The following is a 19,038-nucleotide window of genomic DNA, read 5'->3' on the forward strand; positions in this document are numbered from 1 at the left end:
CCCAGGTTACTCCGATCTCTTTTTCCGGCTTGTTTAGACTTAGGGTTGAATGTTAAGCTTCACCACTATCGACAAAGTAAGTAGGAATTGGGGTACGTCCGTTGCATTCATGGTATCCTATAATTGGTTGGTTAATAAGGATTAATTTATCATTGCGTCGATGAATTGTATTGTAGTATAAATGAATTGTATTAAACGTTTGGCGTCTACGAAAACGTTTAATACGGCACAAACAAAATTCAATAAATAAATAAATAAAATGTCGCTTCAAAGAAAAATACTCCTACTCCTTACTTCTCACTCACACACACACACACACACACACACAGAGGCGGGGAGAGGGAAGTCTTTCGGCTCCCTAAATCCGAAACGAGGAACTTCATAATCCATTTTCCCGCCAATTTATCAATTTCTTTGCGTGAAATCGTTACATGCCATGGTCTCCGCACCGCATCCCCTCTGTCATCTCGACCACATGGATTTTTGTTTCATCTTCGCTACCCAGGAATCCCTCAACAACCGAATTAAAAGTTCAACAATCGCACTGCAACGTGTAAAGATGCTCGACATTTGTACAGCAGTGAAAGCGTCTGTTCGATGCATATACACACCCCCAATCTCCTCAGTTCTGCTGTTTGTGCGGCTAATTTTGAAGTTTAAGTCATGGAGCATGAGAACGAACCGTAAGTCTCATTCCCAGATTTTAAATTGTTGAATTGCGTTTTTAACTAGTTCAGTTCTTTTTTCTGCAGTGAAATTAGGGTTTTGAGTAGAAATTGGGGGAATTTCTATAGGTTAATTGCTATCTTATATGAATGTGTGTGAATTAGGGTTTATAAACTGCAAATTGGGAGTTCCGTAGGTTAATTGCTACCTATAATTTATTAATGGATGTGTGTGTTTGTGAGTAAATTAGGGTTTAAAAACTCAATTTTTGTTTATGAATTCAGTTACCGTGATGAAGATGGCAAGCTGTTGGTGGACTTCGACAAGAATGTCGGATCTGAAGGGAACGAGCCTCAGCAACATTCCCTGGATGTTGCTGGCTCTAACCACAATGAGAGACCCCCAACTCCAGTGTATGATGGCTCAAATTCGAAGTGTCGGAAGCTAATCATAAAAATAAAATCTGGTGTAGGATCAGTTCCCGCCCCAACTCCAGTGAATAATGACTCAAATTCAAAATGTCGGAAGCTACTCATAAAATTTAAATCTGATCGAGAGTCAGGCCCTGTGTTGGATGGCGATGGTGTTCAGGAATTGGTGAGAGATGACTACACAGATGGCGGAAAGGGGAAGAAGAAGAAGAAAGGAGAGAATAGGAGAAGTATGGGGAAAAAGGGGAAAGTGGAAAAAGAGGAGAAGAAACCCAGGGTCCGGAAGCGTGGGGGTGAGGAAAGGGCACATGACGAGGATGATGAGATTAAAGAGATGTGGGATGCAATTGTGGGTGGCAATTGCGAGGTTGAATCCCCCTAGTCAGTTGTTTCAGTTTTGCATTAATTTCTCTTGTTACAAATTTGGTGCATCAAGCCCATTGAACTTTTGATAAAGGTGCATCAAATCCTTACTTTGGACTTAAAAATTAATGGTGTTATACCTTACGCACACTAACACACCTGTAACACCACTAAATTTCCCGTCCAAAGAAGGGGATAGAATGGATACACCTTTTTTAAAAGATCAGAGGTCTAGATTAGTTTGTAAGGAATTTCAGTGCCTACTTTGAATTTTCTGAATAGTTAAGGGATCTGGATGGGCCTTTTCCCCCTTTTTCTCTTGTTTCACTTTTTCATTTGTTTCTTTTATGTGGCATTTGCAATCTAAGATTATCTAACAAATTGTAGCTAATGAGCTTTCAATGAGTTGTGTGGTCAAGTTTTGGAATTATATCATATTTGGTGAATTTGATAATCTGGTTTGTTCTCTTGATAGGAAAAGTTTACGAGTTAATGGAGATTCAATGTTGTTTTTAATAGGCAAGGTTTGGAATTAGATAATTTTTTGTCATTTTGGTGATCTAATCTGCTACCATTATAGTAAAAAAATATTAGAGGTTGAGTGAGTGTTTGGTGTCTCGTATGGGCAATTTTTTAATTATATTACATGGAATTAATTTTATGATATATATGCTGCTTTAATAGGAAAATTTCATGAACTTCCATAAATCTAATAAACCTGCAGTGATTCATGTGACGGAATTGTGGAATTATTTCATATTCGCCTATTCGGTCAATTTTACAATCTCATTTGCTGTCTTTATAGGAATATTTATTGAAATTACGGAAATTTGGAGAAGCTTTTTGCTTCTGTTTTTATTTTTGTTCTGTAAAGATTGTTATTTCCACTATTTAGATGTAAAATTTGAACTTTTTTGTAGGAATTTGAATTGTTTATGATCATGTTGTGTTCTTAAACTTGCAATTTTCTGATTTTGGTTATTTGCATTAAGTATTATTGGATATAGCTCTGGAGTATTAGTAATATTAATTCAAATTGAGTTTTCGTGTCTTGTTTAATATCAATTAGTCTTACTTAGCTAACTTTGATGAGGTCAATTATAAATCAATTGGAATTAATATTATTTTTTAGCGTATATACTTCTTGTAGCAAATGAATGCAGGCGATGGTTCAGCTAAAACGTTGCAGCCTGCTCATGTAGCGCCTTTTAGCTGTCCATCGTATTCTTATAGTGTTACAAACTTACAATTTGAGATTCTGAGTTAGTTCAGACTGATTATGAGGACTTATGATATTTTTCAAAATTTTACTCCATAAATTTCAAGAATCATATTTTTCAGAATGATTGGGCTAATCAAATTTAGGTTGGTTTGAGTGTCAACAGATTACACAGTAAACATCGTTACAGTATTTAAGGTCTTATGTTTCCATGTTGATAGAGTCAAGGGCAATGGAATGACTTACTTTGTGAACAATCTTAAATCTTATTGATGAACTTAACAAAGAAATAAAGTTACCCAGGGATCTCTTTCTTGCCTCTAGTTATTCTTCCATTTGGCCAAACGGCCTTCCCAACATAAAGCCGAATTACTTACTGATTTCACAATGATCTCTACCTGTACAATCCACTCTCTATATATAATAAAACAAGAATATAATGTCTCTAAAGGTAATCAAATGACAACTATAAGTCAATAAATAATCAACCAATTTTGTTGATCGTCTTTTCCTTCTTTAGTATACTTCCAAAAGAAATATTATTCTTTCTCTGAATGAAAGTTTTTCTTCCTATATTTAATGATGCATTGGTAATATAGTTTAATTTGTTTGTTATGTTAATAATCTGACAACCATATGTGTCTTCTGTCTGTTTTTAAGTGCAATATTTTCAAATTTTGAGTGGCAATTAATGATTGGTTTTAACCTAAATTTGTTTAGGATGACAAAGATGGTGTTAGGACTGGGGATGAGGATAAACCCATCGATGACAGTGGTGTAGATCCTTCTCACCATTATGGAAGTGACAATGAACATTCTCCGAGTCAAGTTCCCCAGGTTGAAATTATATCTTGTTTGGATTATGCATTTGTTGTATACCATAACATTAAGAATATGCATTCTCTTGTCTGTTGGTAGTAGATTTTGTTTGATCTAATTATTTAGGATTGTAAAATTTCTTTTGTTTATGCATTTCAATAATTTTAATGAATATACGTGAGAAAACAATTTTCTTCTGCCCATGGTTGTTTGTGTAACCTCCAATGTCGGTTGATACATGTTTCATTCATTCATGTACAATATATATGCTTCTCTATGTAGCCTTCAGGGTTATATGATAATCGCTCCCCCCCCCCCCCCCCAAAAAAAAAAAAATCCTTCTATTAATAGTTACTAACTTACTATTGTATAAAAAAAATTGTTCTCATAAAGCTTGGCGTGCTCCCTCGCTTTTTGCTGACTCATCTGATGTTGCCAGCTTACCGCTTAGCTGTGCTGCAATTGATTTATGTTGGAAAACTCATTTTGCATCCACTTTATAAATGTTTGTAATGAATTCTATTGAGCATTACTGTAGTATCTAGTAACTTATTTTCTTGTAACGCTTGTGGGAAAAAAGTTGTGATGGCTTTAGCTCTTATTGGTAGGTGGAAATGGAATCTATTAGAATTCATTCCTATTCTTCTCAACTCTACTTATTCTCGTAACTCATTATTCAGGTTGAGATTTCCCAAAGCATGACAAATATCGACGTGCTATCCTCTATCAAAGATAATTAAATTAAATATTAAATAGGTACTCTTGTGTACCAGCTTAAACTTTTAGATGAGGTGGTTCTTTAACATGGTATTAGAGCCATGCCAAATGTAATGTCTTAATTTTGAATATCACAGCTACATGTATATATGAATTATCTATCTTCTTAAGCTTTTAAGTTTTAAATGAGTTAGATTAATGGTTATTTCTTTCCCCTGTCCTTGCTGTGGTTCTTTGACCCTTTCCCCATTCAACAGTTTACTTTTATGGACATGACTCATGAGTCATTAAGAGGAACTGGTCGTGTCCATCCATCTGTAATTTCTCAGTTTTATATATATGAACTGAATCATAAAAGTTGAATCGCTATGTTTCTACAACTATTGTCCGGTATATCTGCAACCCTTTATTCTAAACAATCGACCCCCCCCCCCCCCCGACACCTGCTCTTCATCTGTAACCCCCCCGCCACCGCTCTAAAACACTCCCTCTTAATTCATGTAAATTAATTTAAGACATTAGATTAAGTATTAGAATTATACTTATTTCTTACCATCTTAACCTTTTAGATGAGGTGATTATATAAACATGGTATAAGAGCCATATCAAACGAATGGTCTGCTGTTCGAATCTTACAGCTAACACTTTTATGAAATATTCCATTGCTGTGCTCAGATTTAAAAAGAAAAATAGGAGCCTAGTCTTTACACTCGGGGGCCTAATGCTGAAGATATTAAATTAAATATTAGGGGTGATACTTAAGCTTTTAGACGAGTTGAGCTGTTAACACTGATAGATAGTGCTTAATGGTTCCCCTGTCCTCATAGGGACACTGGTTTTTTCCCCTTTTTCCATAATTTGATTTCACATATATAAGTCATTAAGAGGAACCAGTGCCATCTATCTGTAATTGAATTCTCAATTTTATTGCGTGAAACAAAGTCATTAAAGTTGGAACGTTCTCTTCTGCAACCAAAATGCGCTATACCTGCAACTCCTTTATCTCAACCCCCACCCCTCGCGCTTTACTTTTTATCTGTCTTTATCTACCAAATTCTGCTATACCTGCAACCCCTTTATTCTTAACAATCCCCTCTCCCCCTCTTCTCTTTACTCGGTATCTGTCTTTATCTACCAAATTCCGCTACACCTACAACCCTTTATCGCACTGGCTATTTTGAAATTGAGTTAGGTGGGAAAATACCTATTTTGCACCCAGTTTATTGATATTTGCAGCGAGATTTATTGAGCATTATCGTCATAACTTATTTTGGCTTAACTTTCCCAATTTAATTTTTGTGGGAATTCATGACAGGTTAGCTCTTATTGAGAGGTGGAATCTATTAAAAATCCACTCTTACTGTGCTCAACTCTACCTATGCTCATTATACAAGCTGAGCTTTTAGGAAAAAAATATTAAATGGCCATCCACTGCTGAAGATATTAAAGTGAATATTAAAAAGATACTCATCTGTACTAGTTTAAACTTCTATATGAAGTGGTTATTAATCATGGTATAAGAGTGTTACGAAATTGAAGGTCCAATGTTTGAATCTCACAGCTACCTATTTTCAAAAAATTTCCATGTGCAGTGCATGGATAATAAATAACTTACTAGCTTGCACATTAGGGGACATGTCGTAGATATTAAATTAAAAACTAGAATGATACTCGTCCTATCTGCTTAAGCTTTTCGACGAGTTGATTATTTAGCATCCATAGATAGTGCTTAATGGTTCCCCCTGTGATATCCTACTGACAGTTTAATTTCATGGATAGAAGTTTTTAAGAGGAACTGGTACCCTCTCTCTGTAGCTGAATTCTCAATTAGTATATTACATAGTCCTAAAGTCATTAAAGTAGAACTATTCTCTCCAACCAACTTCCGCTATACTCGCCTTACTTTTTATTTGTCGTTATCTACCAAATTCCGCTATACCTGCAACCATTTCATCTCCCCCCTCCCCCTCCAAGACACAGCCCACATGCATATAATAGATGCACTATTGAAGCATACACAGCTCTCGCTCACTTCATAATCACTAACTCAGACACTAAAGATTCAGTTCAATGAGTTCTCAACCAGAAGGGAAGCAGTTTAAAAGAATGGTATTTCATTATTATATTCACAACTCGTTGTGTTTTGGCTTCAGTTGTATTGTTTGTAAAAGGTTATTCTAGTCAGGCTCAGTTTTTGGGGTATTAAGAAAATCTATGGAATTAATTATTCTCTCTTGTGGCTTATTTTGTAGCCCGAAGTGGAAAAGGTGGACAATGAAATAGAGGAACTCTTCAAGTTTGGAAAGAAGAAGAAGAAGAAGGAAACAAGTCCTTCCGCAACTAGATTGCTAGTCGACAGTGTCTTGGCTGAGCTTAATCTTGCTGCTGAGCAAGATGCGGAGCTCAATAGACAGGAGAAACCTTGCATAACAAAGTTGAGGCATCTATCTCTGTTGACAGATATCATCCCAAGGTCGATTATTTTTCTGTTAGTTCTTTGGGCTGGTTGCATACTTATGATATATTATTTACTTAATTTATCAGGCCTGTCCCAATGCTTGTAAGTCAACTTCTTTAAACTGCTAGCTTTGTGGATTTCTTATCATGCAGAAAACACCTTCAGCAAGAGTTTCTCGATCGTGGAGTTTTACTTGCTTTTAAAAAATGGCTCGAGCCTGTACCAGATGGAAGCTTTCCCAATATTAACGTCCGTGAAGCTGTGTTCAAGTGCTTAAATGATGTGGGGAGAACAGCTTTTCTCTTATTTTGGTTTATTTTGCAAACTTAAACAACTGGAAGATAATAGTTTTAGTTTGTGCTACCTCCAGCTCTACATTGACTTGGACCGGGAGGACCGCGTAAAACAACTAGCCGAGAGCGACGTTGGAAAGGTTAAAGTTTGCTCAAATTAGGATTTTGTTGCATCTGTGTATTTAAGTTTTCCCATGTTTATGTGGTTATGTTTTAATATTAAAATTATTCATGACTCGTAAGGGGGTGAATCATGCAGTCTGGGTAGAAATTTGGGACGACCAGGTAGTAAATTTGTTCTTTTTTTTTTTTTTTTTGTTCCAGCCGTCTATGTTTTCTTATTCGTTTGGTATTTCTTTCCTCTGCTCTACTCCGTCACTCTATACCTAGCATCAGACTCCTGTGTTCCTTGCATTATAATTCTTTCATTCGGACGTAGTTCTAAATTTCATTCACTTAAACTGTTCAAATTCAAACTCATTACTTTTATGATGTTCTGTTCTTAATTCTTATTGTTTCTTCATATAGAAACCATGTTATCAATTTTCTCTCTTTGTTTTACTGATTATCATTCAAATCATTCTTTTTGGCTGCTTCACTGGCTTCAGTGGTTTCATTTTGCCTCAGCCGCTAGTTTGAGCATTAAGCCTGATGCTGCATCATTTTTTGGCAGGCTGTTATGTTTTTCTCCAAGTATGATGGGGAAACTAAGGCCAATCGCCAGCTTGCCAAACAATTGGTGGAAAAATGGGTATTATAATTATTCATTTTCTTATCTTGATGAATGTGGCACTCCCTGGCTGGTTTTCCTCTTTTGCAGTTTCTACATATACTATTTTTAAAATTTTGATGCGTCAAGTGAAATGCTTTAGTTTTTATTTGTTATCAATAGCTTAACAGTCATTTCCACTTTGAAAATGTATTTGAATTTGATACAGAGCCGAGTTGTTTTTAATTTGAGCACGGATTATGGGGACATGAAATTCTACGAGGTCCAAAAAACCTACAGGAGGCCTCCAGTTAAAAAGTATTTATCATCTTCCCTTTAATGAGTAAGCTTCTCTATTGGATGAGTCAATCTGTACCACTGAGACTTTTTCCTTGTTAATCTATTACAGAGCAACAATGGGTAATGCTGCTGCAGGGGCATCACAGGATGATGACCTGGATTTACGCAAACTTTCACTGTAAGAAGTGGTTGCGTGCTGTCTGTCGGTCGTCAGCTAGATTGAAAGTTTTGCTGATATGCTTTTCATCTTCACAGTGTTTGCATCTAATCTTTTTCATGTATGTGTAGGGCGCAAAGTTCCGGAGCATCGTCTTCGAGGCAACATGCCTCTAGGCCTGAAGCGATGACCATGGACTTTGTGGTCCGTCCCCAATCAAAGGTTGATCCAGAAGCAGTACGGGCCCAGGCTCAAAGAAAGGTGCAGGATCAACACAGAGCAAAGGTTGATAGTTCTTTTACTAAACAAGTCTCAGATGGAACCAACATTTTTCAAAACTTAGGGCTTAGTATATATACAGGCGTACATAGCGTAAGAAAATATTTCAAAACTTCTCCTGATCTCCTTAAAAATGTTGAAGTATCTTGCTCATATGATTTTATTCGCCACTGAAGAAAATGTTGTGCACATTCTTTGTATTGTGCTATCATTTTGCTGAGTCTTTTTCCCTTTTAGCTGCTGCTAACATTTTTCTGGTTATGTTCCATTCATTTGGACCTGTTTTGAATATGCATATTTTAGGTGATCAGACAGTGAGCGAACTTCAAAGAAACAATCTTGTATGACTAATTAGCATGAGATTCTCATATACAATTCAGTTAGCTTAACTTTTTGTTTCTAAAAGTAGAAGAAGAGCTCCTCATGCACATAGTCATCTTAAGCTCATTCACCATGCAGTAATGATTTCTTTGAGGAAAATTTGTTGTGTATGAATTCTATGACCAGCACGTTAGTCCGATATATTTATGTTCAATGAATGGGCACTAGTCTGATATATTTATGCTACCGCGGTCTTTTTTTTAAAAAAAATGTTTTTATTTTTGCAGCTGAGCAAGAAATTGGAACAGATGAAAGCACCTAAGCGGCAGAAACTCCAGGCTGTGAAACCGAGCGTGGGGGGTCGTGGCATGGATCTCTAATCTTCTCGTTTCGGCATTAACTAGGACCAAACATCTATGGTGTTGTACTAGTTACATGTTTGAGATTGAGTATGCTACTACAGTTTATTTGCATTATTTTAGGTTTTTGTTGTGTTGTTCCGTCTCCCCTTATATCCTGTTGTACTAGAATTAACTTTTCGCTGACTTTATTTGGTTTCTGGACTACAGTCTTTTGATATCATTTTCTGTTCTATTTTTATTTTCGATCCATTTTAGTACAATGTAAGTTTTACAGTAGTGATGGTGACCTAGATTTCCATGTAGTTCATCTGTTTGGTTCAAATTGCGAGAGTCCCTATTCACACTTGACAGCAAATGTGCCGTCAAGAAAATTTCAGGAGAAGCTTTCTATAATGATTTATGATCCAACTTTTAACTAAATGCAAAAAATTATACTATTTCCTACATTCATGAAAGATTTGTCACAATTTTTTTTTATCTGTCTATAAATAATTTGGTACTTGTACTTATAGGGGGTGTTCGGTTTGTAGGATTAGATAGGATTAGTATTGTAATATCTTGTTTGGTTCGATAGATATGGCCTGTTATTTAATCCGAAAATTATACTCCCTCCGTCCCATTATTCATGGCCTGTATTTCTTTTTGGACCGTCTCACGTAACATGGCATGTTTCCTTTTTGGGCTATAATTAACACTTAATTAAAAACTTGATTAAACTATTAATTAAATCTTTGGCTCTCTTCCTCCCTCTTATGCATTCTTCTCCACCACTTCCACCTACCATCTCCACCCTCCACCTAGCGCATCTTTCCTCCACAGTAGTGCCGTCCCTAGAGCCGCCCTCGACAGCCTCCACTGCCTTCATCCACTGTAGCAAAACCCTTCTTCCTGGTTTTTCCCGACGTCCACCGGAGAGCGTCCTCTCACCGATTTATGGGTCAGATATTCTGGATCTGTTAATGTCGAAAGCTATTTGGTGGTTTTCTTCACTGAACAGGCGGCTTCATTTCACCGGACTTGGCCTCCATCGCCTCGCCTCCACGCTCCAGTCGCCGCTCGTATATCAAGCGGTGGCGCAGCCCTCTTCAAACCCTAATCCCCAAATTGCCTCTCTCTCTCTCTCTCCAGTCGATCTTTGTTCTCTCCCCTGGGTCCGATGACAGCAGCGAAGCCACTGCTTCAGATTTGGGAGAATTACTGGGTTCATCTTTCCCCCGCCTCTCTCTCTCTCTCCTCTCCCTTTCATTTCCATGCACGCTGAGGCGCTCTCTCTCTCTCTCTCCCTCCACCGCCTCCACCCTAGCGCAGCCGGCGAAGAAAGAGCCCTTTGTTGAAACAAAAAGGATCAAATTTTGATTTAATTTCGATTTTGATAGATTTGAATTTTTGATTTTGAAACAAAAATGATCAGATTTGATTTTGGTTTCCCTTTGTTTCTCATTTATTGCTAGGTATTAAACTCTTGTTTCAAAATTTATTATCGTTTTTTTTTGTTTTTGATTTATTGTTGGGTCTGTGTTCATGTGTGTGAAGAACATCAAAAAATATATGAGATGCTAATTTTAATTGTATTTTCGATTTTTACTAATTAATTAATTGAAAAATAAAATTAAAATATGAAGTGTAGGGAAAATTAAGAACAATAATTACTTAAACACAACACTAAACATGTAAGAATACACATCTTTAACTTAATTTTGCTCTTCTTAATCTCCGTGCCGAAAAGGCACGTGCCATGAATAACGGGACGAAGGGAGTACTACGTAGGATTAGTTATGGGTTATGACTTTTGGCATGTTCCTGTGACAAAAATAATATCGGATAATGTCGAGCTAATTTAATCTTGGGACATTATAATGTTGAGCAATCGAACATTCCTATAGTAGTAAGTTATACACAATTTCACTCACTTTTAAAATGCGACCTTTATTTCAATAATAATTTCATTACATTTTATTAAAATTTGTGTCGTTGACAATGTGATAAATTTTTTAAGATCTATGTTTTATTTGAATCATCCGAAAAGTTTGGATGCACTCAATCTCACCCAAGAGAAAGATCAACCCTGCCCAATTTCCAATCCACCCGGCCCAGACTTGCCCTATCCAGCCCTAATCTCCACCCCTCCATTTCAATCAGTCCTCTTCAAATCATAGCAGATATGCCACACTACCTTCACAATCTCCGCCATCTCATCCATCATCACTGACTCAACTCAAAACACCTATGGAATTGACTCTCTATCGCATTGGTCATCCTAGTGTGGTAGGCTAACCCAAGTCGTCTCACAAGGAAGGCTAAGCAGGACGACTAATCATGCTACGCACAAAAAGCAGTAAATCCTAAACACTCTAAACAATAATTGGGTCCGACACTCTCTCTCTTATTAACTAATGCGTAGATGAAATAAATCATGTAAACTATCTAGGCAAGAATCAAATATCAAGAGACAAAAGCTGTAGACATATCACTAGGCAATAAACAAATCTATAATCTAAGATATGGTTCTAGAGGAGGAACTACGATTCAATAAAATAGACAAGCAACAAGGAATTCAATTATCTAATGCACCATACCAAGAGAGAATAACTAGTCTTCATCCATATGAGTAATCAACAATCAATAACAGCGAAAGTAGACGGATAAATAAACTAGGGAAATCAATAACGGAATAAACAATAAGATAAGCAGTAAAGAGCAACAATCGCACCAATAATAATTAACTAAATCGACTCAGTCATCTAAACAAAGGAACAATCGAGAAAGCGCGAAAAACTTAGTCATCAGCGGAGAATTCTTACAATTGATGGAAGTAGACACTGATCCAATGTATCCAAGTGTTTCGAATATGTTTCTACCCTATCAAAACTCAAGGAAATACTCAAAAATAGGTGTTGGAGGCTGTCTAGGTCGAAGGTGCCCTCAAAACCCTAGAAAAAGGGTTTTCTAGGGTTTAAATAGCAATTTCTATAACTGCAGTTTTTCGCGCGGGCGGAGGCTGCCGCCTATGGTCTTCGCGTAACGCTAGGCGGAGGGCGGCGCGGAGGCGGCGGTGGCTGCGACTTCTCTTTAAAGTGCGTCCAAAACTTTGCGAAACGCTAAAAACACCTCAACACCCTACAAAACAACAAGAACGCGCACAAAGTCATCGAGCAAGTATAAAATAACACAAATATGCGCAAAGCATGCTCAAAAGTGCGTCCCAAAACCCGCAGATATCAATTAAGAATGAGGTAAACAAACACCACCCCGCCTTCTTCATCGAAGCCATACATCGGCGGCGCCGGTGCGTCCCTGGGGCACTTCATCCCCAAAATCTCCTTGCCTAGCATTTTTTCCACGTCATCCCCTCTCTCTCTCTCATTTTCTCTTTCTAAAATTCCTCTTCAATTACGGTCTATGCAGGCCACGCAGCTGGTGTTGTAGCTGACGATAGGCCGTTGGAGGGCCTACGGATGATGGTGTTGACATCGCTTATCAACTGAGAAGAAATGCAGCATTAGAAATTATAGTGAGCAAAGCTATGTATGAGAAATTTGATGGTCTATTTGTTCTGATTGTTGATTTTGAAATCATGAATGAAAATGCATCTTCTTATGCTTACTTGATTGAGTCGTTAGATGTTTGGCATGCAAGACTTGGACATGTTAATTATTCTTCTATTAAGAAACTTCGAAATATGACATTAATTCCTGCTTCAAACCAAAAAGACGTTGTTAAATGTGAAATATGTATTGAAGTGAAATTTGCTAAAAAATCGTTTTAAGTCTGTGGAACATAGATGCTCTAAGCTTCTTGATTTGATTTACACGAACTTAGTTGAATTTAGAAGCACAATTAATAAAGGAGGAAAGATGTACTATATTTAATTTGTAGATGACTTTTCTCGTTACACTCGTTTGTACCTCTTAAGAACCAAAGATGAAGCTACTGATGTGTTTCTTAAGTTTAAGGCATAAGTAGAGAATCAAATTGAATAAGAAGATTAAGAGGTTAAGATCAGACAGAGGAGGTGAATATAGTATACTCTTTTCTTTTTTTAGTTCTTTTACTAATAAAAAAAAAGTATACTCTTTTCTTGCAAAATTTCGTGAATAACATTGGGTTGTACATGAATTTACTGCTCCTTATGCTCCTGAACAAAATGGTATTGCTGAAAGGAAAAATAGAACTCTTAAGAACATGATTAATGTTATGTTTCTTAGTTCTGGTTTACCTAACAACGTGTGGGGAAAAGCTGCATTATCTGCGTGTTATATTCTTAACCGTGTGCCTCACAAAAAACTTAAGAAAACCCTTATGAAATGTGGAAAGGCTTTCAGCCTAACTTGAAATATTTGAAAGTGTGGGGATGCCTTGCTAAAGTGAGATTGAGTGATCCAAAGCAAGTGAATATGGGGTCGAAGACCTTTGATTGTTTGTTCATTGGTTATGCTCATAACTCTGCTGCATACAAATTTATGTCTTTGAGTGATCATTCTATCTATAAATCTCGTGATACTGAGTTCTTTGAGCATATATATTTCCTATGAATACTAACATTGTTGTTGAGAATGTTTGTAGCACTTCCCAGGATGATCAAGCTGAGACTTCTCATTGTTCAACTCAGGAAATTGAGGAAACACCAGAACTGAGAAGAAGTATGAGGAGACGAATAGAGACATCGTTTGATAACGATTTTGTCACTTCTTTTGTTACTGAATATTCTGATAAAATCGATGAATTTGTTGTGTATATCTTTATGCTTGAGGTGGATTATCTTACTTATAATGCTGCCATGATTAGTATAGATGCTTATCTTTGGAAAGAAGCTGTGCAAAGTGAACTTGATTCCATTGATGATAATCACACTTAGAAACTTGTTGAATACCATACAATGTTAAAGAATCTTGGTGAATCCATAAAATCCATTGATGTACTTGGTGAAGAATCTTGGTGAATCCGTTGCTCAAGAACGATATGCAAGAATTTTATATGGAGTGTGATGTACTTGATGAACTACATTATGCCTGATATTGCATATGCTGTCAGCCGTTTAAGTCAGTATACACATAATCCTAGTAATGATCATTGGTGTGCACTGTATCGTTTGTTGAAATATCTCAAGGGAACCACTGACAAACATATTTTTCGTACCTCAATTCTACATGATTTGTTGTCATTTCCCTTCATATTTTGCTTGCCAATGCGTGTTTGTACCCTAATGTCGAGTTTTATAAAGATTTGATGCTTGGTAAAGATTTGGAGTGTTTTAAGGAAACATTAAGGATTAATTGAAGGATTTTGAAGACATGAGATTGAAGTACGTCTCGAGAGGAATCCGTGAGCGCAAACGGCGACCAAATCCGAGTCCGAACGAGGGAGAACGAAGCAAAACGAGCGGACTGCGCATAAAGCCCAAGACCCCTTGGTCCCGGGCCGCGGACCACGATACCCATGATGAAATGATGCAAAAACGGGAGTTTGCACCCGATGTGAAGTCCTTCTCCTCACCTTCCGTCACTCACTACCTCCGGAAAAGCCAAGATCAAAATGGTCGGGTCCTTTCAAAATCAACAAAGTTTTCAACAATGGAGCAATTGAATTGAGAAAGAAGGATGGAAGAACCTTCGTGGTTGAGAAGGAAAGAATCAAGGCGTATTTGCCCTTGAAACCAAAAGTTGAAGTATTCGTTGGCACCATCCCCGAGCCATGACACCATGATGAAGACGTCGAGCTCACGACGTTAAACTAAGCGCTAGTTGGGAGGCACCCCAACAAGGTACCCTTTAATTTTTGCAAGTTCAATAAGTACACACATACATAGGTATTTATATAATAATCTATGTATATATTTATATATGTGTGTGGTTTATCTTTTTTTATATTTTAGTTTTTTTTGTGAGTCCAAGACAACTTCTCTTTCTCTTTTCCTCCAAACTCATTTCCACTTTGTGTGAAATAAGTTTTGGGGGGGGGATGGAGAAGATGAATTAGTTGTCTCGTCTATCTTTTGCTTTGTTTGTTTTTGTTGTTTTTGTTTTATTTTGGTTTTTGTTGCTTTAAATAATTGAAAGATTGAGAGTTGTTGTGTTGGTTTGTTTTCTTGATATTTTTGTTTTGATGGGACAATTGTATCAAACTTTGTTATGTTGATTCAATGTCATTGGGCTTATGATACGAATTGTTTCTTGGAAAAATTGTGTGTATCACTTGTGGATTATGCATGAAAAGTTTGAACTTGTGACAAGTGAGTTAAATGTTTGCCTCCAAGAACTTGGAAATGAGCTTGTAAGATTTGAACCATTGATTGTCATATTATCACAATCTCATTTCATTCTTGAGTGTAAATCAATTGAACATGCTCGTTAATCTCTAGAACTTGCCATAAGTCCTCTCTCAAAAATGAAAGTAGATATGTTATGGATGTTGAGATGATTAAAGGTCATCTTTGTTAACCACTTAACCCAAATCATGTCCAAATTCTCATATGATCCTAGTTTACCCACTTTTGTGCCTTATAGCCTTTCTTTGAATGAACCAATGTTAATGGGTAGAATATGGATTACTAGGGGTTACTTTGATGTAAAATGGTTGGAAAAGATTGAAAATATTTATATACTTTGATTGAGTGAAAATCACTAGTCCCCTATGAGCTCCAAAAGAAAAAATAAAGAAAAAGAAAAAAAAGAAGGAAAATAAAAGTTGAATAAAGAGCATAAAGGGGAGTGTTTTACCTTTTGAATCATAATCATGATAAGTATCACTAAGGGTGAGAAGAAGAAATGTGGGGATTTTGGTTTTTGATTGATAAGAAAAATGGTGAATTTGACTTGTTCATTGTGATTGTTAGATTGTGGGATATGAGTCATTTGCCTAAAAACACATCACCTCACCAAAGAGCCCTTATTACAACCTTATGAAAGTCATTTTTTATCATTATTTGTAGCACATTGAAGCATAGAGAGTTAGGACAAATGGCAAGCCTATGGTAAATTGCATGCATTGTTTCAATTTGAGTGCAAACACGTCCATTCTAAACACTTGAGAGTTGAGTGCACCATTGAAACATCCACCTTGTGAGGATTCAAGCTTGGAGACTATAATGTTGAACTCACTATCACTTGTGACTTCTTGGAATGCATTTCTACTTGTGATACACTTTTGAAAATGTTGAAGCCCTTGAAATGACACCAATTCATGCTCACATATTTGTTTACTTTTATTTCTCTTCTCTTTGTCGTTTGGGGACAAACAACACTTTAAGTTTGGGGGGTTGACAAACATGTTTTTCGTACCTCAATTCTATATGATTTGTTGTCATTTCCCTTCATATTTTGCTTGCCAATGCGTGTTTGTACCCTAATGTTGAGTTTTATGAAGATTTGATGCTTGGTATAGTTTTTGGAGTATTTTCAGGAAAAATTAAGGATTAATTGAAGGATTTTGAAGACATGAGATTGAATTACGTCTCGAGAGGAATTCGTGAGCGCAAACGGCGACCAAATCCTAGTCCGGACGAGGGAGAACGAAGCAAAACGAGCGAGGTCCCAGGCCGCGGCCACGGGCCCGACCGCGGGCCTCTGCTCCAAAATCGTCCAGAATGCCAGACGGCACTCGCGGTCCGGACCGCGGCCGCGGGCCCCTCCAATAGCTCCCCCACGGTCCTGTACTGCGGTCACGGCCGTGACCGCGATCAAAAGGCAGAATTGTGCAGTTTTGTGGGCCCAGGCGGGATTTTTAGCCCCAAATACCCCTTCTTCTCTCATTTTTCACATTATTCACCACACACTCCCAATCCTCCACACACTAAACCCTAGCCTCCATTACTACATTCAACCACCAAGATTGGAAGGACATTGAAGAAGAGAGAAGATTGAAGGAAGCTCATTAGATAGGATTTGTCATCTCTTACTCTCTCTTTTATTTGTGTACCCATTTGGTTTAGGTATGTTATTTTTAAGCATGATAGGCTAAATCCCTCATTGATTTGGGGATTAGGCTTATGGATGATGTAATGAATTGATTATTATGCTCAATATTTGTCTTTGATTATGCCTTCTCCATTATCTTTTCAATCCCTAGTTTTATTCCTTGTATGAAGTGTTGGCCACTCTTTATACATTTCTAATTTGTAATTTGAATCGGGAGATGATAATTGCAATAGATTATGTGTTTGAAACATATCGACTCAATAAACCGGGAGGTTGAGAGTTGGGTGAGAGTTTATTGATCTTTGTTGTGCTTTTGGGAGTTATAGGTTAGAAGTTAACCGGGGACGGTAACTATGACCCGTAATCTACCGTTTTAGTCATCCGGGAGGGGGCTAGAACTAGTTGGGAGATCACTCTAATAATAGGCAATATCAAGACTAATGTTGAGCTAATTTGAGGTCCATTACTAATCCATTGATGTCTAGTCCCTAAATCATCTTAATCATCATAGTAATCCTTTTGCTTGTTTAACTGTACTTAATCTTTCATCTTGTTAGGTAATTAATTAGATAATCAAACCAATCACCTCATTGTTTAGTCTAAATAGTCTTAGTAAAATGAATTAGGATAATCACTAGATTGAACTACTAATCCTTGTAGGATACGACATTGCTTCCGTATATTGCAACTACCCGTATACTTGCGGCGTGGTGAAAATAAATAGCGAGCAACCATTGATTACAATTTAGATTTCTCTAAATTTTCTAATGTGTTATCAGACAGTGATAAGGTAAGCTCCACGTGTGGATATGTGTTCACTCTTGGAGGTGGTGCAATTTCTTGAAAATCTAGAAAAAAAAACTTGTACTACAGGTTCAACGATGGAATCTGAATTCATTACATTAGAGCTGGCGAGTCATGCGGTGATATGGTTGCGAGAACTGCTGGCAAATGTGTCATTTGGGTAAGAGGTTAAGGCACCTATTTCTCTTCAATGTGACTCACAATCTGCTATCTCTATTGTTAAAAACAGTGTCTACAGTGGGAAGAGGAGACACATTCGGGCTAAGACATGCAATGGTGAGAGAAATGCTTGGTGATGTAGTCATCTCTCTAGACTTCGTAAGGTCTGAGAAAAATCTGGCTGACCCCCGTTCACTAAAGCACTCATCAAGAGGCAAGTGCAAGAGCTTTCAGCCGGAATTGGGAAGAAGTCATTGAATGAAGGAAGCTGACATGGTGGATACCTGAAGGTCAAACAAAACCAATTGAGCTTATCTTTATTTACACGGCTCTTTCTGTATTAAACTGGGTTGAATATAATGAGTTGGAATCAGCGTTGAGCTGTGTGGTTCTACTGCAGAGAACATTGGGCATAGATTATTCATCGCCTGTTGAAGGTAATTCTACTGCAGTGGATTTTTGATTGTACTATGATTCTGAGTTTGAGCATTTGACTCTTAAGGATTCATGTAGTCGTGTTTTGCGAAAGACTTCTGATACTTTGTATGTGTATAATATATTTAGTGTCGTGGCAATTGCACATTCATAAAATCACCTATGAGTGTGTGAAGAGGTGGCTTTCTTCTATGGAATTATTTCCTAGAGCATACACGAGATCCAAGATGTTGTTATAGCCAAATTTATTTTTATCGCGAAGATGTAACCTTTAAGGAATGATGTGTGTTGTGGGGGGAGGGCAACATGTGATTTTTATAAAGTTCAAGTAAAAATATACTTTATGAGATTCACTTGTTTTCTCACTACACTAATATACAAATTCTAATCGCAAGATTATTTGTATTTATACATCAATGTTCCTCTGGAGGATATCTGTCGCAGCCCGGTTCCGACACTAGTAATAGCGGGGACCGAGTATCGATATGACTAATAAAAGAAAGGGGGAAGATAGAAAGAATACATAGAACAACAGCGGAAGCTCACAAAGAAACATGCTAAGGAAAGATCATCATAATTCATCAAAAGGGTATATTCGTCAACATCGTCATAACTCGATAAATATCAGGAATC

General features: G+C 37.1%; 1 protein-coding gene across 1 annotated transcript; it reads left to right on the top strand.

The window, feature by feature from the left end:
* The first annotated feature begins 301 nt into the window (after window positions 1-301).
* Window positions 302-10,567, top strand: LOC131024548 (protein IWS1 homolog 1-like). Its single transcript, XM_057954062.1, has 11 exons — window positions 302-683; window positions 951-1,464; window positions 3,400-3,516; window positions 6,468-6,688; window positions 6,826-6,955; window positions 7,044-7,106; window positions 7,640-7,717; window positions 7,905-7,993; window positions 8,085-8,153; window positions 8,264-8,417; window positions 9,020-10,567. Exons 1-11 carry the CDS (start codon window positions 664-666, stop codon window positions 9,110-9,112), a joined length of 1,548 nt encoding a protein of 515 aa, XP_057810045.1. The 5' UTR covers window positions 302-663; the 3' UTR covers window positions 9,113-10,567.
* Window positions 10,568-19,038: the final 8,471 nt, after the last annotated feature.

Source organism: Salvia miltiorrhiza, chromosome 5 (genome assembly GCF_028751815.1).
Source record: "Salvia miltiorrhiza cultivar Shanhuang (shh) chromosome 5, IMPLAD_Smil_shh, whole genome shotgun sequence".
Lineage (NCBI taxonomy): Eukaryota > Viridiplantae > Streptophyta > Magnoliopsida > Lamiales > Lamiaceae > Salvia > Salvia miltiorrhiza.

Bases quoted from the DNA above. Each gene is read 5' to 3' on its own strand.
- LOC131024548 (XM_057954062.1), top strand. From the start codon at position 664: ATGGAGCATGAGAACGAACC. The intron at 6,689-6,825 runs GTCGATTATTTT...CTTATCATGCAG, and splicing joins TTGACAGATATCATCCCAAG to AAAACACCTTCAGCAAGAGT. The intron at 7,718-7,904 runs GTATTATAATTA...AATTTGATACAG, and splicing joins AACAATTGGTGGAAAAATGG to AGCCGAGTTGTTTTTAATTT.